The sequence below is a fragment of the Gobius niger genome, assembly GCF_951799975.1.
Source record: "Gobius niger genome assembly, chromosome: 8".
NCBI classification, from domain to species: Eukaryota; Metazoa; Chordata; class Actinopteri; order Gobiiformes; family Gobiidae; genus Gobius; species Gobius niger.
The window spans coordinates 7,274,757-7,299,635 of record NC_136859.1 but is presented as its reverse complement, the minus strand read 5'-3'; the positions used below and the strand labels follow the sequence as shown (position 1 = coordinate 7,299,635).

Here is a 24,879-nt window from a genome sequence, read left to right as displayed (position 1 = left end):
TCTTTATAAGCGTACAACTTTCTCTTGTTTTCGATAATCGTTTTAACTGTTGTAATCACGCATTTGATATGTTTGAGAATGTTATGACTCGTAACTATGCAATGATGATCTGCCAATATGAAAGGCTTTAGATCTGGTTGGTTTAACTGCGAGAGATGTGCTCGTATGAATGTTCTTGGTTCATTTCATGCGTCAAGGATCCCTTTGTAATTGCAATGGAACGGAATCTTCTTTCTATTGTCATCCCAAGGCGCCTTTCCTACAAATAAATAAAACCAAATGCGTAATGAAAGAAAGGAATGGGTTCAGACCACAACAAGCAATCTTAAAATGAACTAGCTCCGTTTTATTTTCTGTGTATTTACTCCTCCGGTCTCATCCACAAAGCCTTCAGAATCACTGTTGATCCCACATCACAGTCGCTACAGTGTACTGCCTTTGGAGAGGAGGCTGTGGAGTCTCTGGGCCAGGTCCAGCTGACTGAAATGCAGTCAGCTTCATCCACCGGGCTGGCTGGAAGCTGAATACAAACTCCCTCAAAGACACCGAACTGTAGCCCCACACACACACACAGGGAGTTTCTTGTAAATTGACAATAAAATTTTCATATCTTATCTGCTCGTGTTTGAAAATACCAAAGATATTTTTTGTTTAACCTCCACCTGAGCCGAGCACATTTTCTCCAGGTTTAATTTACCCAAAAGCTTCTTGAAAAATCTCTGTGTAGGCTCTCAGTCGTACAGGTGTCGTCCATCTTCAATGAAAAGGAGTGGAGGACTCCAGTGCTGAGAAACTTCTTAAAGCCCATATCTCGGGGACTTTGTCATGTTAATGAGGCTGAAACTGAACCCAGGACAGATCAATAGGCCGGTGCTTAGCAGGGATCACAGATTAGGTTCGTTGAGACTGAAACTGAGGCGAGAGTTAGGTCGTTAGGACACAGAATGACAAAAACTTCAATTACAAAGATGTTTACCTAAAGGGGAGGGACTAAGCCAAGCTCTAACTCCTCCCTATGGTCTATATGTGGCTGCGAACTGAGCTAAACCTTAGTGTTGCTGACGAAGCCTTTTGGATGAGAGACGAAACGTTCCACACTTCAGAAGATGACACAAGAACCTTCATTCTTGGAAAAAAGCCTCAAAATTGCGACAAAAACGAGAAGAAAATGCAACAAAGAAGCTTCAAAAGAGAACGAGACAAAAGAGCAACAAAAATATGATAAACACAATAAAGCAATAAGTGTTGAGTTTTTGCTACTTTTTTACTGCACTTTCATCGCTTTTTTGTTGCTCTTTTGTTTGAGTTCTCATCCTTTCTTTTTCAAAAAACATTTAAATTTGAGTAAAGCCAAACTGGAGATAATGTGCTCGGTTCAGGTGTGAGTTAATGCATGAAATGTAGCGACTTTGAGGCTCTAAAAAAAGGCTAATGGCATTGTTATTTAAACGAGTCAAACGTTCTCATTTCAAGTAATTTCCACTCCTGTAGATATTCCCTTTTTACAGTGTAAACCATTCAAATATGTAAATTGATGAATCAGAACGTTTAAAAGACGAGGTGTTGTAAACCATTGGACAGATTCATTCATTTATATTTTTTACATTAAATATTCAAATAAAATCTTCATCATTCCCGCTACATATTCACAAGTTCCTCATTCTCGAAACACAACATAAGACTTTGCAGAAATTAAAATCAAGATTGAGTCCGATGCGTGCAGTCCACAGCCCTGAGGTCCGTGCGTGTCGGTGGAGTTTTGAATCTATGTAAAAAGTCTTCTGGATTTTGGACGGAGGATCAGAGCAGCCCGGGGAACAGGTTCTGGAGGAGCAGGATCACGATCACCACCATGAGGCCACAGCAGACGAGCAGCAGCCACACCGGGCACGACCCTGTGTCAAAAGAGTGATAAAAAACAAGGCGTAAACAGGGATAAAAATGCAACAAAAATGTGACTAAAAAGTTACAAGACGCAATAGAAGAGTTACAAAAAAATGCTACAAAAAAAGTGGCAAAAATGAAACAAAAACTTGACAAAAGAACACAGGCTTAACTTTCAAATGAGGCGTAGAAGCCCATAGGCTCTAAGCTTTTAGATTTGGGTAGAGCTGAACTGGAGAAAATGTGCTCAGTTAAGGCTGGGACTAAGAGGTTAAATGTAATATTTCTTTGCAGTTTATATGAAACCTACATTTTGCTTTACAGTATTAAAAGGGATTAGATGCAAGTTGCTCATTTTTATGCTCACTACTGCCACCTCAGGTCTTACGCGTAACTGCACCTTCTATATTAAGCTCGTGCATGACGGCACTTCGGACCCGAAGTAACATCTTTTTGAGTGACAGAGCAGGATTTTAGAGGCAGTTGTGGTGAACAGGTCTGAGCTCATTCAACACAGTAGGACATGGCTAGAACATGTAGGGGGAGGAAAATACTTACTTTTAACATTTTTAAACTAACAACATAAGCCATAGTGCACAGACTTTGTTTTATGTGCATAATGAGCCATGTGCTATAGGATTTGGCCTATTTTTTTAAGGCTTTGTTATAGTTTTTATTCACTTGCTGTGGTATCGGACTGGTACTCTGTATCAACGACTACTCTGAACCAGAGTATCAGTATTGGATCATAAAAATTGGTATTGGAACAACACTACTTACTGTATGTATGATCTAATTTTTTGAGGCACTTAGTCCTGCTGAACCTAGACCTGACCAACTTCAGTTAGTTTGCTAAATCCAGGTGAGGCAGTGCATGTAGACAGTATATAGAGTAGATGCACAGTAATTATTTGTTGTTCATATTCTTGTCAGCTCCTCCACTGCCCACTATAGGGTTATGCTGCCCTGCCTCATTGTGGTGCTTGTAGATTCAAAGGTAAGTGCAAAATAGAGACTAGAGAGATAGAGATTTGCTCCGTACTGCAGGTTTATCAGTCTTTAACTGAGGCTCAAATTATCTTTCTTTTATAGGTTTTATGTATACAGTGGTTGGTAACAATTGTCTAAATATTCCTTATTGCATATACACTGTATTACTGCTCTAAGATAAACCACTCACTCCTGTTTCTGAGGGCGTGCATCTGGCAGCGGCTGTCCACAGCGACACTCAACAGGGCCGCCTCATGGTTCCCTCGCAGCTGTCTGCACCGGGGCGAGTTGGGCAGGAAGGCCAGGTCTGTCACCACGATGCCATGGGACTCCTGCACATAATACAGCTTCTACAAACACACAAATACAAAAACAGGTAAGAGACGGCACTAATGGACAACAAGAAGACCAGCAATATTTCAAAATAAATGTTACTGCAGTTTGAAAAGAGCGACCATCACATGTTCTTGCAGTTTTGTTTTATTAAATCAGTTTTACCTGAAGAGAAAAGGCGATGTAAACAGCCACCGATCCCGTCACTGTTCCCAAACCGAGAAAGGTCCCGGAATCACTAAAAACAGGACAATAAACATTAGTCTGGCATTATAGACTCTTTAAAAGAACCACGGGGAAAGCAGGAGTGAGAGAAAAGTTTAAGGCCTTTGTATAATGGGCTTCTCAGATCAGGTGAGAGGCAGGGCTTTGTTAATAAACACCAGAACAAATACTATTCTAATTAGTGAAACCATAAATAGATGCGGGATTAGGGTGTTATGGCACTGAGAGATTAAAAAGACCTTGTTTTTGTGTTGTGTGTAACCAGTTTAAACCAGCAACAAACGATAGAAGTAAAATCAACCCAGTCCTGCTGACAATATTTGAAAACTCTCTCCAAACCACTGGCGTAGGTTATATGAACTTACCTCACAGCGAGCGTGGAGATGACCTCCGAGCCACAGGGGGCAGTGAGCATGGGCAGGAAGCTCTTTCCATCCCATTTAGTGATGAAGCAGGGCGGCGGCTTCCTGTCGCGCTTGTGCGGGATCTGAACCGTGTAGAGCCGCAGCGCCTCCTTCTGGTCCTCCACTTTACCAAACCTGAAACATAAACATGCGAGAGTCACATTATTTGATCTGAGAGTGGTCGTCAGTGTGTCTATTCAGATTACAAGTAGAGAGGCCCAGAGAGTAACCGTAAACCAGGTCAAAACATCAACTTTGGCCTCATTTTTGCTGGTTTATGGACGGTTCATAAAGACTGAAACACAGTGTGCGAATAGCTAACGATACTTCCTGGTCCAGTCCAGGCTCGTACCTGCAGCTCATGTAGCGGTAGGTCCTCTCTCCAACTCCAGGCCGGGTTTGGTGCCACTCGAGGCCCATGGCGAGCTGGTCCCCGCTCCACACGCTGCAGCTGAAGTCCCTGCCCACCGTCACCAGCTGAAGATAAAAGGACAGCGTAAATATAGACTAGCTGTGAAATGTATACTTATGCAATGAAATAAATAAATTTCAATCTCCTGTTGTTGGATTTGAAGGATTGCAATATATACTAAACAGCATCCCCGTACATTTTATTTATTTAACACTCAGCTACCCACATTTGCTCGCTCTACCATTTAGTGCAAATATCAGCACCTACAATAAATACTGAGCCCACCCAAACAAGATGGATTTCTTTGATCAATAAACTTTGAAGAGTGAACAAGTAATGCACCAAATTGTAAACCTGCCTATACAAGTGTTGTGTATCAGAACTTTTGTTTTGTTGATATTTATTATCCATTACCTTATTCCCTGGACTCATATCCAGGTCCTCAATCTCGTCTTCATGAGCTTTGAAGTCATATTTCTTCTTTAGGGACGGAAACTGTGAAGAAACACACTCTATTTAGAGACAGCTCATGTTAGACATTTGTCCAGAAGATCCAGAAATGTTGAAGATGGTCTTTTAAGCATATTGGACGGCAAATAATGATACATTGATTGAAAAGACATATAGTCAGCAATCTCTTTATTCATGGCTTTGCCTTGTGGCACCAGGATGACTGAGAATGTCAAAAAATGCAAGATGAAAAATGAAAGAGAATGAAAAATCCGTAAATCACTCCAGGGAATTCTCCACGGTGAAATCACTTAAGTCAAATCTTATGCTCCAGAGAGTATACTTAGAGAAAATGAAGAATGCCTACAGTTAGCCTCGCCACAATATCACAACATGAGGCAAAAAACCTACATTTGTGTCCAATCACCCACAAAACCAGCATTGTGACAATAAGACTGTACCTCCCAGACTCGTATGTGCCCGTCGGTGCCTCCCGTCAGCAGCAGACTCCGGTCTGGGCTGAAGCGGACCACCTTCTGCAGAGGGTCCTGAGGATTGAGGTCGGACTGGACTTCAGACAGACCCTTGACCTGGATCTGAGCCGTGTCATCCTTCAGGTTTCCACCGTCTGCATTGTCCTGAGCCGCTTTTTCCCCTTTACCTGCTCTCCTCCGGGGGGCGCCCTGCTGATTACTGTTGACTGCTGAGGACACAGACAACGAGAAACCACTGAAGCCTTGTGCTTGTTATTTCTACAGTTACCGCTTTTTTTGGACCATATGAATAACTGATGCTTCAATAAGAAAAATACAGTAAGGAGAGAGAGACGGGGCTAGAGCACCCTCTGCAGGTAGCAGCGAGCATGACATATGTTAGAGCAGTGAATATAGCAACAATAGGGCCAACGAAGGACAGTTTTGTGTTCCTTTTATGACGCAACAAAGTCCAGGAAATAAAGATGAGAGCACTTCAGCAGTAGAAGAAGAAATGACCACACCAACAGGATTACACTCTGGTTCCCAAACTGTGGTACATGTAGCTCTGTCACATATATAACTACTATATCAACTTATCATTCAATAAATAACAGATAAAAAATATATTTTTGGGCTCGATATTTATCGTCTGTGCATTTATTACCATTTTATGTAGCATGAGGTAAATCATTTTAATGTTTATTGCAGCTTGTGCGGTATTTTAGATGTGATGATGCACTTTTAGAACAAAGGTTTGCTGTCATTTTTATGCCTGAGAGTTGACAGTTTCTAGTATCGTTAGAGTCAATAATATCGTTTATCGCGATACTTTCCTGCCTCAATAGATCGAACTTCAAATTTGTTATCGTGACAGGCCTAGTTACATGTACTTGGGATTCCTTCTGGTGGTACAGACTTCTTTTATTCTAATTAGACGCAAATCCATTTTGCTTTTGGATAGCATTAAAGTTGGGTCTTGGATAAGTAACAATTAGTCCAAGTTAAAGGGACTATACAGTTAAAAAATGTCAAAACTAAGTATTTTCCTCCCTCTACATGTTCCAGCAATGTCTTAATGTGTAGAATGAGCCCAGACCTGTTCACCACAACTGCCTCCAAAATCCTGCACTGTCACTCAAAAAGCTAAATACAGAGACTGCAGCTACGCGTAAGACCTGAGGTGGCAGTAGTGAGCATAAAAAAAACATCTTGCATCTAGTCTCTTTAAAGTCTTTGGCCCCTTTTCATATATTTAATCTTGTTTCGGAAAAGCTACCTAATTTATGCTATTACTCAATGATGTTAAAGTCTCTGTCCTTGTCTCTGACTCATTTCATTAGGCTACAATTGTTGTTTTGGTTTAAACTTTTGATCAGGACACACAACAATGTGAAACTGTCAAATATAATTACCGTAACAGGGCTACAAGTGGTTTTAGTGTCCAAGGCTTTTTAGAAGTAGTATTTGCAGTAACGACAATAAAATAAGTTGCAGCAGCAGTGCTAGTTCTCACCGTCTTTCTTTGTGGCTGGTTTCGTTTTATTCTGTGCATGTTTGTACTTCATGAGGCAGCAGTTCCCGTCCTGTCCCGCGGCGATGACATCATCAGCCAGCGCCAGGTTCATAGTGGCTTTGGTTTCCGTGTCGTGAGCGTGAAGGAGCGTGGCGCTGAACTCGTGCTCGCCAACACGCTGCAACTCCAGGAAGTGCTGAAGAGTAAAGAATAAAATGTGTCAGCAACATGTCATTATGGCACAAATTACAATACTGGGCCCGTTGCCAGATCCTCAAAATGTGCTATCATTTTCTATGTATTTTTGGAGTGAGCAGTATTGCCAAAAGTTAATGAGCTGTTCATTATTTTTTTTTAAAAGACTTTCCTACAAAAGCAAAAGTAAACCCACATTATACCTTTGTTTGAAAGTTTACACACTCCCAAGTTTGTTTGTTTTTTTCCCAGCTGTTTGTTGGTGTTTTAACTACATTTTGTCCACCTGTTCATAATTCTTTGGCTTCTTGCTCACACTAGTTTGAGTCTACTGACAGAAAAGTGCTCGATAGCAACTCAAGAACGAGAAGTTAAATTGAGGAGTTCAATTAACTGCTCCTTGAGAAGAAACTTAGTAAACTGCTAAGACACAGAAGTTGTTTCCCTATTACAAGTTGCAACCTTAAAAATGAAAACACTGCTCCTTTAGAGAGGGCCATTTAAGACGCAGTTACAACATTCCTTGCGTTCTGACTCTGACAATAGTAATGCTAATGGCTGGTCTACTTTACACACAGGGGAGTATTTGCATCTGAAAAAGTACAGCTGATCAACTGGGACACGAGTGAAACAACATACAGGAGCCTCAAGGCTAACGGCTCATGCTGTGACTAGATAGAAGGCGACAGCTTACTTTTCAGTACTTTGTTGAGTAAAGATAAGGGCTTCCGATACAAACTTACTGCAGTTTCACAGGGATGTAAACAGCGCCTTCATGTTCATCAGTAAAACAGAGACAAACTTAATGGGATAAACTGGGATGTATAAACTATAAAGGGTTTTGACTGGGATTTGCATAGTGGTTTGTGTTGAATAAGGAATATAGCATTCTTCTTTAAAAACAAAATAATATATATATAATAATAATCCTGTTATTAATTTTAAGAGAGAGAAAGATTTTGTTTTGTTTTGCCTGTAACTGCAACTGTGGATATGTTTGAAATGACAAACACAATGACTCAAGGGTTATTCCTCTAAAATGCAATGTTCAGTTCATTTGGTTAAAGGGTCTATTTATAATTGCCATATAATCTTTTTGTTTAGAAACAATGAAAGACAAAGTATATTTCAAATAATTTGTGGGGTTCAAAACACATTCTCAACTGTCCTAATTACTGTAATCTGTATTGTTTTTTGTATAGCCCAATCACAAACAAACATGTTTCAAAACAACTCATCTGCTAGTTCACAATCGCTTATCCCTTTATAACTAGATACACAAAGGTGTGTCTGCCTTTACGTCATACTGAAGTACAAAACAGTCTCCAATCCATTACTAGACTAAAAAGAATCAAGTGCAGGGCTTTTGAGTCTTACCACAGCATTTTTGATTCCAGTTTTGGACGCTCCCCCGCCCCCAGCAACGAGGACCAGACCTGAGCCGGGATCGACTTTGACGGAGTACAGCGGAAACGGGGCTCGATACAAATCTGGCACCTTTCTCTTCCCCATCACTGCTAAAAACGCTTCACTCACAATCAGGAAGAACGCCGCATTAAACCAGCCTGCAGGAACAGAAAATGCTGAGCAAAATACAATAACAAAACATTCTACAGGCCTGGACACATAATAAACACATGAGGCACACGACATGGTATATTAAGGCTCACTCCATTGAAGCCATTCTCACAAAATGAACTGAATATTAAGCCTGTGTTTTTCAAATGTATTTAGGCTTCCTCGGTGTCATCTGCAATTTCATATTTAATTCATTTGAACTAGAAATGAATTAATTTAACATGCTTTAGTAATGCAATAAAATGTGGTGATAGTTTGGTTTAGATGTGGTTCACACCCAATTTGGTCTAATTTAGGTCAACTTGAGACACTTTAGACCTATTTAGTCCTGATTTGATCTTATGCTTGGCCGTGTGGAAATGGAAATCCACTAGTTTAAGGGATTGGTTACAGTAAACTCTGGCCTTAAATAAATGTGATTTGCCTTTAGTTTTTAGAAAGAAAGAAAATTATTTTTTGGTTTGGATAAGCTTAACATTTTCTGGGCTGCATATGTACTTTAAAACTACTTTTCTACAACTACACAATGTGTGTCACACAATAACAGTTGCGGGGACATAAGCAGATTGTGCATTCATAAAGTAAAAGACTGTTGTCCATTTGTCAACATCTCAGCTTCTATACAATTAGCTCCAATGCTAACAGCTTGCTAGCATCTCTCAAAAACAAAATTAGCGTAAACGTTTATTTACCTGCGTGTTCGTTTAGGGGTCACTTATTTAGATGCTTTACCCACTAGCAAAAGCCCATAACAGTTGATTATCTCATCTTTAAGGCCTGTCACGGAGGATTTTGAGGTTCGAAGAGGAAAGTTTAGCGGCTAAAGGCTAAGGCCAGGCTAAAGACTTCCTCACGTACACGTCAGCAACGCACGGGGTGTAGGCAGCGTCGTGACGTAAGCAGAAAATCTCTAAAGTCAAAATAAAATAAAACAATAATACAGCAAGGAGAGGAGAACAGCAGAAAGAAGTCGTGGCTTTCTTTTTTTCCATGGTGTATTTATTTATCGTACGGTCTAAGTATGATTTGCTTACAATATGACCAAACTGAATATCGGGATTTCATATTTTAAACATGACAAAATAGCATCACTCAGCTCTGATTATCCTGAAAAAATATTGAATTGTTCCAAAGTATCCAAAAAGCCTAAATAAATCGTACTAAAAATAAATAAATAAAAAAGATAAATATATTATTTCAGTACCGCTGTTGTTCCGCTCCGATCCAGTAGAGGTCGCCCTGCTCAGATCTCCCTCAGGCGGCTGCAGCTGGCGGAAGCGCTCAGCTCTGTTGACGCCTGGAAACTTTTAGCCTGTCGCCATTTTGCTCCCAAAAACGGGGAGACGTGAAGAGGTTATTCACTCAGAAACAACCCTCCACACACCAGGTATGTTACATTTTATAATACTGCATTCACGTTGATTCTACATGAGTACAATATTCGCAGAGGTGATCGCTTTTCAGTTTGCATTTTTAGTTGAAAGTGGACATAACGCAGTGTTAGCTTCGGGGCTAACGTCAATGCCAACCGACCTCTCTATTTAAAACAATAGAATTTTTGCCCATCAAATATTACCAGATCTCCAGATGTGCTGTTTACATGCTCCCAGATACTGAGTGCACAGTTTATTATCAAATGAAAGCACATTTTCCGCTTGTTTTCGGCTGTCAGCGAGGTAGTCCTTAGCTGGACGTCCGAGTTGTTGCCACTATTTTAGGACCTTTTACATTCCAAAGACAAAGGACACATTGCAGCGCAGGTTTGCTCTCTTATGCGTTGTTTTTCAAGGTTACATACATCACTTCTGTTGGTCGTGACAATAATAGTAATACAAATTTACGCCATGTTGCACCACACCACGTTGCTTTAATCCGATCTTAATTCTTGATATTTCCATAAATCAACTAATATGTGTATTAATGACTGTGAAATTTGACATATCATCATCATATCAGATCACATCATATTAGACTATTGGCAATTTTGTGTTTTAAGTAGAGCGTGATTGGGGCTCACAAGAGGACATCATCTAAATTGATTTGTCTCGGGAACAGTTTTGGTTTGGGGAATAGGTCGAAACAGTGGCTTAAACCTACCCTTTAAACACTGTTATAGCTTTAAATCAAGTTTGGCTGCATAAATGTTGCACTGTTGATTTCCAAATCGTGAAACAGACAAAGATAGTGTCCAAATAAACAACACTGAAGCGTGAAAATGGTCAATAAATGTCAATTTACCAAGCATTTTTCCTCAATTATATTAGTATCAGAATCAAAATAGTTTTTAATCCCATCGTTTGAAAACGGGTTCACAGGATGTTTTCTCTGACACTTATTTTCCCCCAGTATATGTTGTATAACTGTTCAGCCCTTGTAATCACTTTGTGATTTTATTTTTAGTGAAAATGGCGAGTCCAGGCAAAGAGTGCTTCCGCCTGAAGAGCTACAAGAACAACGCTCTGAACCCGCAGGAGATGAGACGGAGGAGAGAGGAGGAGGGCGTCCAGCTCCGCAAACAGAAGCGAGAGGAACAGGTAACGAACGGCATCACCCCACATATGGATAAGGCTGCGTGTTGGTTTGTTTTGGCATAGTGGGTCATGTTTGTTACTGCATGTTCATTGTTAACCTTCAATATAGACAATAAATTAATGTTTGTACTTGTTTTGAAAGTCTAACGGAAGCTCAACTTGTATTGCACATACTTTTCTCTTTTTTTTTGCAAACTATGATTAAAGCTGTTTTCGTGTTGTGTTTCCAGTTGTACAAAAGGAGGAACGTGTCTCTCCCAAACGATGACTCGATGTCTGAGTGTCCCATCCAGGACCCGGACATCAGCACCACAGTCCCAATGGCCGGGGTGAGACTCTGCATACACGCTGCCGTTTTATTATTCAGCCAGCAAGATTTATTCATAACAAACATTGCAATTGCCAAGTCATACAGTGCCCATTTAAACACCATTAGGAGCATTTAATGGGGAGTTTTAAGCTTTTCTTGTGTCTTCATCAGCATTGACCGTGTTTTGTCTGTGTTTGTGCGGCAGGACTGTGTGATCACGCCCGACATGGTTCAGATGATTTTGTCCGAGGACCCGGACCAGCAGCTCATTGCCACTCAGAAGTTCAGGAAGCTTCTGTCCAAAGGTGAGGGAACAACCGCCTCCGACCCTCAGTTTTACATTGAGCCTCTGTGACCCACAGAAAGCTGACTCGTATAATCGGAAACTGTTCTGTTTTAGAGCCCAACCCGCCCATCGATGAGGTGATCTCCACTCCGGGAGTCGTTAACTGCTTTGTGCAATTCCTCCAAAGAACAGAGAACTGCACTCTGCAGGTTGGTGCATCAAAGAGAAATTTGAGCCTTTAACGATAATATTAAAGCTGTATTACCTGATTTTTCAAACTGTCAGTGGATATATCTGCTAGCTGCCCCAACATTGTTTTAGCTCTATCAGACGCTTGTGCACATACCACTTGTTCACGTGAAAGTGCAGGATTCTGGTGTGTTAAGCTTTGAAAGAAATTGTGCTGATCTAGTCTCCTGTCAGGGTTCCCACAGGGTCTTAAAAAGTAATACATATTTTAAGAACTCCTCTGCTCTGAGTCATTTGTGATAATTCAAAATGCACATGTTTTTATGTTGAAGATGTTTTGTTTATGACGAGGCCCGGCAGCGGAGAAACAACAAGGTATACAAGAGAGCAGAGTAGTGTAAACACAGGCACCATCGTACTACAGACTCAAAGACGCACAGGCCGATTTTTCTTTAGAGCAGACAACTGATTGAGTGAATGAAACAGATAGTGAGCCAGGTGAGACAAACTCATGGTAAGGAAATGTTCTCAGTAATTATTCAAGAGGGTCTGATGCCTTGAAAACCTTCTGTTTAATGTCTGCAGAAAAATGTGCTCATAGCCCTTCATTTACTTGGAATAACTATTATTGATTGAATGAAGAGCCATTTTTTTTGGAATTCATAAAACAATACATTTCCTTTATTTCAAATTGAAGAAATATGAGATATATATTAGAAAATTCTGCATAATGTTTTTAAACTAAGCACCATCCTGGAAATCTATGTCTTCTTGAGCTGCATGATTTTTATCACACATTTGTTTTTGAAAATGTGTGATATTTCTTCTGAATCGACCAGAAAAATACTCTATTCCATCTCCACATGAGCGAGTGGAAGTAGAAAGTCTTTCACTTGACTCGATCTGAGCCTTTTGGTGCTTATATTGCCTTCAGTGCGTGCTCTTTTGCCTTTATGAAGCCTCTGCCTCTGTTTTTCTGTTTAAATAAGACTGCTTTTCTGTGTTCTCAGTTCGAGGCGGCGTGGGCTCTCACGAACATCGCGTCTGGGACCTTCCTTCACACTAAAGTGGTGATCGAGACCGGCGCTGTCCCCATCTTCATCCAGCTGCTCAACTCCAAGTATGAGGACGTCCAGGAGCAGGTGAGGACCACAGTATTCTGCTTGATTTGAGCCCCTGTGAGTGTAAACTATACTTACATCATTGTTTTTGCCTTGCAGGCCGTGTGGGCTCTGGGGAACATCGCAGGAGACAACGCTGAGTGCAGAGACTACGTGCTCGACTGCGGGATCCTGCCCTCCCTGCAGCAGTGAGTAGCTTTTAAGGCTGAGGTAGACGTTTATAGACTTTGCCAGGATTTGAGAAGATCAAATCCATGCACTTAAATTAAAATGAGGCTGTACAAGGCATTTACATAAGAAATACTTCAGTTCAGTTCAGCCCATTATATACCATGTTGACAATTTAGGCTGACCAAAATGTTAATCGTGATCAAAATTTGATTAATTAATTAAACATTCGAGACATAAAAAAAACATGTGACTTTCTTGTCCACAGGCTTTTGGACACATCGACCCGTTTGACCACGACGAGGAATGCAGTTTGGGCTCTGTCTAATCTCTGCAGAGGAAAGAATCCACCTCCAGATTTCAGCAAGGTGCTTCTCTTTCCTACTTTCTTTTTTCTTCCGTTTACTTTGTTTTTTTGGGTCACAGTGAAATGACCGGCGTCTTGTTGTGTGTGTTGCAGGTGTCTCCGTGCCTGAGCGTCCTGTCCCGCCTCCTCTTCAGCAGTGACCCGGACGTGTTGGCCGACGCCTGTTGGGCCTTGTCATATCTCTCTGATGGTCCAAATGAAAAAATCCAAACCGTTATTGACTCTGGGGTTTGTCGCCGCCTGGTGGAGCTTCTCATGTAAGACACATAATGAATGTCTCCAAAAATGTCATGATCAGCCATTCATTAATGCCATGGCTGATCATTGTATATAAATTAATGCGATAAATACAGGTGTTAACTTTTGTAAATGATTTATTTTGCAGGCACAGCGACTACAAGGTGGTTTCTCCCGCTCTTCGTGCTGTGGGAAACATTGTAACAGGAGACGACATTCAAACACAGGTAATCAAGTTTGTCCAAAGATCTTATAAAATAAAAGATATATTTTAATATAAATTATAAAAGACATTATAAAACCTTGATACCCAAAATCTCCATTGATTTCAAAAGGTCATGGCACCGTTGGTTGGGAAGTTTCTTTTTGGGGAATCAGTACCAGAAATCAAATCAGTGACAAGACAGGAGAGGCAGTAACCTATGCAGATCTCTATTATACATTGAAATGCAAATAAGTGCTAAAAATAATTGTCCCCAGCCCAGATGACAGCCATGAAAAATGCACATTTACATATAAAATGTATAGCCAAGGTCAAGAAACCAAGAAAGGGGATATATGATTTATATGAATATGAATCTAAATGAATATATCAATCAACATTATATCACCAAATAAAAGGTTGCCCCAGCTGTACTACATTTAGGGTTGCAAAATTGTGGGAATTTTGAATCAAAGGAGAGATGAAAAATCTCTAAGAAATCATTTTTGCCGGTTCTGACACCAGTATTTGAAGAGGACGGTGTTTTAGGTTGTGCCCAATACAAAGAAGAGCTTTTAAAGATGGAATAGACTCATTCCATTTTTGTATCCAACTTGCTTATATTCACCTGTGTGCAGTATTACATATGTATTGTTTTAAGAGTCTGTGCCTGTGTCCGTGTGTAGTGATTATTCTATGATTTGGGTTTGTTCTGTGTAATACAGCACCGTGTCAGACTCAGCGTTAGGTAACCATTAGTTTGCTAATGGTTCAACAAAAAAAAGCAAAAATATACTGTTTTTCAAGCATTTGACAGTTTTAATTATTCTTTAAATTCCAAAAATGTTTGAGCTTAAGTTCCTATTAAGTTTTAGTGCAATTCCTGGAAATCAGACATTTTCCACCCCTTTGCAACCCTAACTACATTACATTATTGTCCTGACAAAATGCTTGTCAGTTTCTGGCTCCCAGCAGCCCTGTCAGTACCAGGTTGGTTTGCTTCCTTTTTTGTTCATGCTCAACAGTGTTCAGGGCGCCCTGTGTTGTTTGGCAATTTTTTCAACATTTTTCTTCAGTTTTGCCATAGCGTCTGTTGTGTATACATATAAGTATATATACAACCTGCTACAAGTGTCTATAAACTCTAAGGATGGCCTGCTCGGAGCGCGCGCAATCTCCATGTGGTCCTTCATAAACCGTACATTGACCCCTGGAACGGCATCCGTGTCTGAACAGTACTCAAAGACATGATATTCCCCATAACTGTCATAGTGTACGAATTTGGTCACCCATTGCCCCTGCCATTTATGTGGTCTAGTGGCTTTTTCAGACAATATGTAAAACCCAACCCATGAATATTGAAATTCACCCCAGTGTCTAAAATGCTGTTTCACATGCAGCTGAGCGCAGGCTTTACCCTGCTTTGCAACCACCGAAAGGTATGCATCATAATCTGCTATTTGAACTGTCTCTGGCAAAAAAATTAAATTAAGAACAAAAACATAAATAACAACAATAACAACAAGACCAACTAGCTTGGCAAGGAAACGGGTAAATGGTTGGTGGTTAACTGGTTTATCATAATTGTCGTCATTGCTGTCGCCGTCAGTCAACTCAGAACTATTTAAACTATTCGGATCTAAACGATTACCCTGCCCATAGCCTGGCAGTGTGTCTCTTGTTGACCCACTTCGCCTTGTGTTGAATGCATTAAATGTGTTAACTGGTGTCAACAAGTATTTTTCATTTATCACAATGAACAGCATGAGTCCAAGACAAATCAAGTGGTTGCCCCATGTGTTTCTGAGATCCGCAATCTGGGTGTTGCTGATGTCACTGTGGAACCGGTCTTTCAGCTCTTTCAGCTCCGACTCCGATGTTGGGTTTACACTTGAAAACTGTCCAATCTGTTTCAGTAGTTCGGTGGAGAGTTGATAGGTGTTTGCTTGATCGTAGGACTTTGATAACAGTCCTTGATGCTGAGTGAGATACACTCGATTGATCCTGTAGACTCCTGAGTTTTGCTTCTTAGCGCTGAATACGATGCGGTCACTGTTATGTCCCTGGTACTCTTCGACGCGGGGATGTCGGATGTACGCAGGAAGCTCATGGGAGGTGCTTGCATAAAGATTACCTACAGTGTAGTATTGGTACCCTGTGGGCAATGGAAGCAGCACGTCTTCACAGTCCCCGTAGTAATGAGAACCAAACCGTGTGTTTGGATCAAAGGTCAGTGTGATGATGTTGCACTGATCAATATTGACAGTTTTTGCAAACCAGTGCAGCAGCAGGAGGCTGTGCTTTGGTACAGTTTGTCCAAAAGATATTTTCTTCAGGTCATTGATTGATTGGAGCTCCTGTTGAGCTGAGCATCCTTCAAATATCATTTTTCTGTTGAGGAAATCAGATGAAATTGCGTAGTTGTAAATTATTTATAGCCTTGAAATCACAACCATGTTATGTTTTTTTTGTAAACCAAGACTAATGCAACAGTGTGAAAACATTTTCAATTTAGTTTCAAGTTATCCTATTATTTCTCCAGAGTTTTTACTGATAGATTATGTAGTATTTTTGAATTGTAAATAAAACTTTGCAGCCTCAGTAGTAGTATACCAAATCCAGTAATGGTTTTATTCAAGTTTTTTGGGTTTTGCATCAGCATGAAGTTTTTCATAGAGCTGGTTCTTTGCCGCATTGCTGTACATTCTTTACAAATCTGTGGTTGTTGTAATGGACTCGTCTTGGTAAAACATAAAAGTGCTTTGCTGTTGCATTTGATCACCCATCAACCTAAGATTGTATTTAATTTAGTCCATAGGAGGTAAAATGCGTAGCTGAATTAAAAGCCCTTACCTGGCTGCTGGCTGACAGTTGTCTGGCTGAAGCCTGGCGTCGTCTCCTGGCGTCGTCTCTTCCGTTTTCAGGTGGTTATTCAAGATGGTTACCAGGCCACAGAAATGTGACACACCTTGGATTGCTATTTGAGTTTTTTTTTTTGATGAGTATCATTTTAATAAAGATTAGAGGAGTAAATAAATCACAATAATGATAATTGTAATAAAATATTGATCTCCATTGATCAATTTTATTATTATTTTTTCATAACGAAGAAGAATACAGACATCTGGAGCACACTGGTCCAGTCTGAATGAAAACAAAAAACAATAAAAGGCCCGTCACAGATTGCATCAGACAAATGACCTCATGAATGTTTTTTGGGGGAAGGGAGAGGGCACATTATTACCAGAATATTTGCTAATGAACACACACATTTTGTTCGTGACTGACCTACAGTGGTTCAAATTGGTCATGTTTTTATAATGATGCTTTGAGCTGAAACGCAGAGAGTGAGACGACAGGACATTTGCACAGTCACAGGAAAAAAAAGTCACTGAGTTCTGCTTCAAACATTTTAATTAGACAAGTCAATGAAGTGATTATTTATCTTTTGTTTCTATCTTCTGTAGGTGATTTTGAACTGCTCTGCTCTGCCCTGTCTGCTGCACCTCCTCAGCAGCCCCAAAGAGTCTATAAAGAAGGAGGCGTGTTGGACTGTGTCCAACATCACCGCCGGCAACAAGGCCCAGATACAGGTAACCCCCAGGACTAAACCAAGTCTCTCTCAGGACTTAACAAGGACTAAAGCATTTCTTATAGAAATATTGATATTGGTAAAAAGTGATGATGTAAAACAAGTGTGTTGATTTAGACCGAAACCAGGTCGGATGTCTAAAACGGGTTTAAATCCAGACTCAACCACATTCAAAGAACTTGATGACCACTGCAGACATGGTAACTTAAGTCTATTTTGTTTGTTTTAGAATGTGATAGATGCAAACATCTTCCCGGTGTTGATCGAGATCCTTCAAAAGGCCGAGTTCAGGACGAGGAAAGAGGCAGCGTGGGCCATCACCAACGCCACGTCCGGAGGCACCGCGGTTCAAATCAGGTTTGTGACCAGGACTAAAACAGGACTGAGGCAGGAGTAATATTAAGAAGCCCTCAAACACTACAGACGAAGGGGTAGGAGGAGTTTGACAAAACACAGAAATAAGCTGCGAATGAATTCACAAACATCACCAATACACACTCTTACAACATTTATAAAGTTGCTGAACTCTTCGTTCGTGACTTTATTCACTTTGTGCAACAATTAAAACAGCAACAATTAAAACAGTCCATTGCATTTAATGTGTCCAGTTCTAGCTTTACTGCTGTGAACGCTCCATTTATTTGCACTGTATTGGCTGACTTTGGAGTTCCTTTCCAAACTTTCGATGCGTCGCTATTGACATGACACGGGGATCAGTGCCTCGCTGCTGCGCCCGCTGTCTCCCCGTGCCGCTGTGCTCTAATGAACTTCTGTAGAAACATGCTATAGAGCTTCTAATTCTTGCTTCTAATTGATTAAAAATATATTTACAAATAAGACTCCATTCCAAACTCGCATCACCTTAATCATCTGTGGTAGTTGTAAAATGCAGTCAAATGGAGGGCTGTCCCATTTCTTAGGGCGGTCTTTTCAACCCTCGCCCTTAGCCCTCGGTTTCAAGGTGTATGGAAAGAGTGAGGGTGAGGGCAAGGGGCAGAAAAGGGAATTGAGATTGGGCCTTGTTCTTACTACCACTGCATATGGAATGAATTACAAAAAATGGCTTTGTAATGCATTTTGGGTTCTATCATGTAAGAAGCACTATACAAATAAGATTCCATTTAATCAACACTCAGTGAAAATATGGAGAGCCAGTTCTAAACCAGGGCTGTCTTTATTGTTCCATTCACAGATACTTGGTTTCTTTGAACGTGATCAAGCCGCTGTGTGACCTGCTGACGGTGATGGATTCGAAGATTGTGCAGGTTTCTCTGAGCGGACTTGAAAACATCCTGAGACTCGGAGAAAAGGAAGCTAAGAAGAACGGCTCTGGCATCAACCCGTACTGCGCTCTCATCGAGGAGGCTTACGGTACACAAGTTTACCTTACTCCCCATGAGCAATTTGCCGTTAGCCGGTGTATAAGTCTCCTCCAGTGAAGTATTTACATCCTAAGTTAAGTTTTTAACATGTAAGTAATTATACAACACCAGGCCCGTAGTACTGGATTTGTTTTTCTCGTATTGATTTATCCAGATTTTTCATACAATTTTATTTGAAATTACGCCCCTACTACGACAAACACATCTACAAATTAATTTCATTTATTTTTAAGCACATTTTATAAACAAAATATTTCCAAAGTCCTGTAAGATGAATGTAGGGTTTCTGTGGTGTCTTAGTCTGGACCATATACATATAAAAAAAAACTTTAAATCTCGTAAATTTCACGTTTGAACTCACCATGTCCAACAGTAACCACCCATACCTCTGGCGACTGTGGTCATAAAGGGAAGGGCTGTTCTGTGCTGCTTGTGCAAAAACCGGCAATAGCGCCCTCTGCTTTACTTGTGTTTTTTCTTCTTTACTGAAAAAGGTTGAAGGCACACCAAGGCTATAAACATGTGCAATAGATTAATCTTCCAGCCAGGTGTTTCTGACCACCAGCCTGGCTCCACATCTGGAGACGGGTCCCCGAGCACCAGCTCATTGTGGCAGCTCACTGCTCCTACAGGTCGCCCAGCGACATTGAGGATGGGTCAAATGCAGAGAACTAATTTCTCTACAGAGAAGAATTTTATTTGACAGGGACAGTACACATTAATGAACATTGCATGCAAAGCTAGGTTTCAACTATTGTCCCTGGGCAAGGTGTATAATGCCAACAACAATTGTAAAACATAAAACAATTTAAAAATTGAGGCTACATACCTACATCACAGATGTTGATACATTTCATACATTAATAGCATCAGAATGTTCCAATGAAGCACGACTTAACTTCACTTAACTTTCATTATCTTTCATTACTCTGTCTGAGTAAATGTAAATTCTCTTTCTGTCTGGAAATTCTTCCTAATGGCCAACATTTGAGGACCCACCTGTCCAAAGTATATGGCAAGAGGTTCTAGCGGAGCCTCTGACGGGGACTATCTGTGGCACTTTGGATCATTTCCGCAAAATATTGAAAGATTACTATAGATTTAAATGACCCTTGTGGCTATAATCCGACATGTTTACATCGGTCATTGTTGTTTCAATGCAGATGGTCATTAATGTGCATTGTCCCTATCAAATAATAAATGTATAAAGTTATGAACATGCATGATTGGTTCAAATCACAACATCTCCAGGTATGTTCGTGTTGAAAGAACAACATTGTTATATGGATAAAAGCCTGAACGAGTCCATTTTGCACATATCCCCCAGAAAAATGGCTTTTAATGATATGTGTGGCAATTTGCTTATTTATATTTCATCACTCTGGTCCACACCCACACGCACATCTTTAAATTTGCTAATCCTAATTCTTGCATCTTCTCTTTAGGCCTGGACAAGATCGAGTTCCTCCAAAGCCACGAAAACCAGGAGATCTACCAGAAAGCCTTTGACCTGATCGAGCGATACTTCGGCGCCGAGGAGGAGGACTCGAACTTGGCCCCGCAGGTCGACCAGAACCAGGCGCAATTCCTGTTCCAGCAGCAAGAGGGCCCCATGGAGGGATTCCAACTTTAACAGACAACTCCCACAACCAAGCCCACGAATGCCGCTCCTGGATGGCTCGAAAAATCCCGTTTGCTGCGCTCTACCTTGGCCCCACCCCCCCCTCTCAGACTCACTATGCCTTGACGCAGACAATTTGAAAGTGAAAGACAATGTGGGAGCAAGAAATGAGCCCGAAATTTGAGACTCTAAACCGGACTGAATGGTTTTGTCATTTAAAAAAAAAAAAAAAGACACAAAAGATTTAAGTTTTCACCACTTCTCGCGATGTGGTTCGTCTAAACGTCGCGGCCGTTTCTCGAATGTGAATCTACCTCTTCAAGTCGTCTGGAAGGCAAAATGTGATGGATTGAAAGATGCAATATACAAAAATTGAGCGACTTTTCAAGAATCTACTGACCCTGATTCAGGTCAAAGCCACGCACCACTTCAGAAGATATTGGGCTTAAAGTTGGGCCGAAATTTGGACCGAGCCAAGACTATGCTGTGACTTGACAAAACCGCGACTGATTCAGGACTACAGCGGGACTTAAACCAGGACTAAACCAGCCAAAGGACTGCCGAGAACCACGCGGATCATGCGTCTCACTCCCAAAGCCGAGGAGAATCTCTTTGTGTGTTGGCGATCGGTCCATGCTTGGAGGGGACTTCTTTATTTATTGCTCCAGTTTATTTCTTTTGTTTTCCTCGTTTATTCCGCTCCCTCGGCTTCGTCTAGAGGAACTTGGACGATGTAGACTCGCATGCGATTTAAACACAGACCATTTCACACCAAAAGAAAACTCCTGGGAAACTCCTAGTGTCCACATGAGGGCGCCACACTCCTGTATTTAAAATCCACATTCGCACTTAAGGGTTGTCTGATGCAATTGCGATAAAATACTTGATGATTATCGAGTGAACAATAGATTTCCTTCATTGATACAGTGAATTAAAAGTGATTTGTAAATCTGCCTGGCCAGACGCTCTCTCCTGCTTGTTATATCCGTTCAAAAAGCAGAACTGTCTGGAATTTTGCTTGGAAGACGGAATTTAATATATCCTTGAATGTACCTGTGTAGATGCTGATGATTAATCTTCTCTAAGAGGATTTTCTTGCCTATTAAAAGATCAGTTTAAATTAGTTTTTCTGTAGGTCTTGGCTGTTAAATGATACTCTGGCCTATAGGCTCCAGTTTATTAGCTTTTAGATTTGGGTAAAACGGAACTGGAGGTGGGGGTTAAAGGAACAGGCCACCGTTTTTTCCATACTGAGATATGTTCTTAACCGGGCTTAGATGAGAAGAGCCTGGACGCTTCGAACTTGACCCCCGTTTGGAGCTATAGGAATACACTGGGAGAGGCCAAATGCTAACAACATCTTCGGTCGTTTTGCGTGACTGACGGAACACAGGTCTTCCACACTGTGATATGTTCTTACCTGAGTTTAGACGAGTTGATGCGTACCTGTCTGGTGTTTGTGCGTGCCTGTGGAAGAGCGTGGTAGCTTCCAACTTTGGGAGCTATTGGAATACATTGGGAGAAGCTAAAGGCTAACAACATCTTTGGTCTTTGTGCATGACTGAGGGCACACACAAAGACTAGAAAGGTAGGCATCAACTCGTCTAAGCTCAGGTAAGAACATATCTCAGTGTGGAAAAACGGTGGCCTGTTCCTTTTAAAGGAATAGGCCACCGTTTTTACATACTGAGATATGTTCTTACCTCACTTTAGTCGAGTTAATATATCCCCGTCTGGTCTTTGTCCGTGCGCTCTGCCAGACAAACGGAGCACATACGCAGCCTCTCCCACATGTCGCATAGCTCCAAAAAAGCTCACGATAGAAGCTACCAAGCTCTTCCACGTGTTCCCTATTTAAATAAAGTTACGCGAAGTATATTTACACAGAAATGTAGCATGTCGATTTTATAAGCAGATAAAAAGGGGGACTATATTGTGAGGCGTAATGATACGAGGAGCAAAATGTCCGCGCAGTAACTCCTAAAGGTTATTGACGGAAGTGAGCGGGGGAAGTCTTTAGGAGTTACTGCGCGGACGTTTTCGTCGCTCCTCGTATCATTACGCCTCACAATATAGTCCCCCTTTTTATTTGCTTATAAAATCAACATGATACATTTCTGTGTAAATATACTTCGCATGAAAACACTTCACGTAACTTTATTTAAATAGGGAACACGTGGAAGAGCTTGGTAGCTTCTATCGTGAGCTTTTTCGGAGCTATGTGACATATGGGAGAGGCTGCGTATGTGCTCCGTTTGCGTGACAAAGCGCACGGACAAAGACCAGACGGGGATATATTAACTCGGCTAAAGTGAGGTAACAGCATATCTCAGTATGTAAAAACGGTGGCCTGTTCCTTTAAGAGGTTAAAATCTGACCCGAGTTGCTAATGACTCCTTGTTTCCTTCAATTTCTGGTCGATTATTGTATCAGATCCGGCTTTTCTGATTGGTTAATACCCTTGTCAATCACGGCCATCCGGAATTCAAAGAAATCACCCAATGATCCCAGATGCACGTCTTTGTAAAGAATAGGAGAAGCGTGTTTTCTGGCAGGCCTGGCTGACAAATCACCAAAATCCCAAGAAAAAGTACTTTGTCGTTAAAGTGATCGTCTGTAAGATTGCAAAATGAGGAGAGAGGGAGATATTTTAAAGCGCACAATCAAGCTCCCTCCTGATTGGACCTGAAAGCCCCTCCTCGTCTCCTGTGCAGATGATTGACGGTCTCATTGGTCAAAGTTACGGCATCAGGGATTCTGATTGGTTACTGAGATCAGCAAAGGGCGGGACTTCCATACACATTTCTGAACTGTTAACCTGTATCAAATTAAAAGCGCCAAATTATTATTTTTTTGTTCTCATCCAAGAGGTTTCATCATTCCTAATTTAACTTATTTAATTAATTTATGTATCTTTTCTTATTCAATTTGTTGGTCATGCTACTACAATCTAATAAAATGTCCGATAAATAATGAACTGGCCCTGGACCGCGACCTGGCAATTTAGAATCATTCTTTATATTCTCAATAAATGAAAATTTCAAGACATTTCGCCCCATACGTGAGGCTCCGCGATGTGAAAAATGTGAATAAAGCGACACGTTTCTGCGCTGGTGTGAAGTGCTCTTTGTCAAATCTTTCGCGTTGGTCGTGTTGATTTTGCTGCTTCTTTTTGTTTTTGTTGAATTCGTATCAGGGCGAAGTCTGTTACAAGATGCAGTGATTTCTATGTTTTGATTTATTAGAAACGTGAATCTATAAATTATTTTCAATTGTCTCTTGTAACAAATAAATGAGATTGTTGTATATAAACACGCGGCAAGTAGTGATTTGTTTTATGCCCAGTATTCTATCATTTCTCTGGTGTTTAAGAGCTGGTCTTTTACACTGTTGATGGTTTCAGGTGACATCACAGCGTTCTAAAGGCCTATACCGAATCCGGCCCTCCAGCATAGAAGCTCAGGCCCTCAAGACCATTTTGAGAAATACCTTTACTCAAATCGGAGATTAAAGGCCTGTTAATAACCTCTTAACCCCACCTGAACCAAGCACATTTTCCCCAGTTTGGCTTTAACCAAATCTAAAAACTTAGGGGGAAAAAAGTGTTATTATATCAACGAAAACGAGGATGAAAACGCCACAAATAAGTGACAAAAAAGGAACAGAAAAAAATGTAAAAATCTATGATAAGATGCTAAAAATGTGGAAAAATTGTGGCACCAACACGACTAAAGTTATGATCAGTTCTTAGCTTTCAAATTGGGCTGGCCTGGCCTATAGGCTGTGAACTCCAGTCCAGAAGCTTTAAAGGGATATTTCAGGATTTTTGACATAGGGCCTCATTTCCTAGTTATCCAGAGTGTTGCTGATTTCTGGAGATGTGTTTTTCTTAAATTCATGCAGTTCTTATATTTGAAGAGATTCGTGGCGCTAGGCTAGTGCAAGGCTAGTGCATGTCTATGGTATCAGCTAGCCTGCATTAAAAACAGTGTGACCTGCTCCACAGTGCAGCTGAGGCAAATCACTTATAACCCCAGACTAACCATATAAATGTCTGTGTCGATAGAATAATTTTTGGAATAAAACTGACCTTGCATCACATGAATGATCACATTTTGAGGGACTATTTTCTAGCAGATCCCTCCGCCGCTGCATAGCTTATACAACCACGAAGCTGGTTGTAAAAACACAGTTATTTTTATTGCAAAATGGTTAAAATTATTCTATCTACACAGACATTTATATGGTTAGTCTGGTGTTATAAGTGATTTGCCTCTGGGGCTGTGTGGAGCGGGTCACACTGTTTTTAATGCAGGCTAGCTGATACCATAGAAATGCACTAGCCTTGGATTAGCCTAGCGCCACTAAGCTCTTCAAATGCATGAATTTAACAACAACACTCTGGATAACTAG

At 40.8% G+C, this 24,879-nt stretch overlaps 3 protein-coding genes across 4 annotated transcripts; 1 reads left to right on the top strand and 2 right to left on the bottom strand.

Annotated features, from left to right (window-relative positions):
* Window positions 1-1,434: 1,434 nt before the first annotated feature.
* Window positions 1,435-9,318, bottom strand: preb (prolactin regulatory element binding). 2 transcript variants are annotated; one of them, XM_079561353.1, is made up of 10 exons: window positions 9,153-9,318; window positions 8,260-8,447; window positions 6,688-6,883; window positions 5,160-5,398; window positions 4,663-4,743; window positions 4,189-4,313; window positions 3,798-3,971; window positions 3,373-3,445; window positions 3,065-3,224; window positions 1,435-1,895 (listed from the first exon to the last, which is right to left on the bottom strand). In XM_079561353.1, exons 2-10 carry the CDS (start codon window positions 8,392-8,394, stop codon window positions 1,801-1,803), a joined length of 1,278 nt encoding a protein of 425 aa, XP_079417479.1. In that variant the 5' UTR covers window positions 8,395-8,447; window positions 9,153-9,318; the 3' UTR covers window positions 1,435-1,800. The 2 variants fall into 2 exon arrangements, with proteins under 2 accessions (XP_079417479.1, XP_079417478.1); XM_079561352.1 differs by having other exon boundaries at window positions 1,440-1,895; window positions 5,160-5,401; window positions 9,153-9,317.
* Window positions 9,319-9,709: 391 nt separating this feature from the next.
* On the top strand, window positions 9,710-21,248 carry kpna5 (karyopherin alpha 5 (importin alpha 6)). The gene is made up of 14 exons (XM_079561343.1): window positions 9,710-9,847; window positions 10,861-10,994; window positions 11,222-11,320; window positions 11,507-11,606; window positions 11,702-11,796; window positions 12,787-12,918; window positions 12,997-13,085; window positions 13,334-13,433; window positions 13,526-13,689; window positions 13,818-13,896; window positions 17,339-17,464; window positions 17,693-17,820; window positions 18,656-18,834; window positions 20,291-21,248. The coding sequence occupies exons 2-14, from the start codon at window positions 10,866-10,868 to the stop codon at window positions 20,476-20,478; spliced, it is 1,608 nt and encodes a 535-aa protein (XP_079417469.1). The 5' UTR covers window positions 9,710-9,847; window positions 10,861-10,865; the 3' UTR covers window positions 20,479-21,248.
* On the bottom strand, window positions 14,900-16,258 carry LOC306966713 (uncharacterized protein; the record flags this gene model as incomplete). The annotated part of the gene is made up of 1 exon (XM_079561526.1): window positions 14,900-16,258. The coding sequence occupies one exon, from the start codon at window positions 16,256-16,258 to the stop codon at window positions 14,900-14,902; it is 1,359 nt and encodes a 452-aa protein (XP_079417652.1).
* Window positions 21,249-24,879: the final 3,631 nt, after the last annotated feature.

Coding starts and splice junctions, on each gene's coding strand:
- preb (XM_079561352.1), bottom strand. CDS start 8,394: ATGGGGAAGAGAAAGGTGCCAGATTTGTATCGAGCCCCGTTTCCGCTG. Junction 4,744..5,159: donor GGCACATACGAGTCTGGGAG/GTACAGTCTTAT, acceptor GTTTCTTCACAG/TTTCCGTCCCTAAAGAAGAA. Junction 3,225..3,372: donor ACATCGCCTTTTCTCTTCAG/GTAAAACTGATT, acceptor GTGTGTTTGTAG/AAGCTGTATTATGTGCAGGA.
- kpna5 (XM_079561343.1), top strand. CDS start 10,866: ATGGCGAGTCCAGGCAAAGAGTGCTTCCGCCTGAAGAGCTACAAGAAC. Junction 11,607..11,701: donor CAGGAAGCTTCTGTCCAAAG/GTGAGGGAACAA, acceptor GTTCTGTTTTAG/AGCCCAACCCGCCCATCGAT. Junction 17,465..17,692: donor GCAACAAGGCCCAGATACAG/GTAACCCCCAGG, acceptor TGTTTGTTTTAG/AATGTGATAGATGCAAACAT.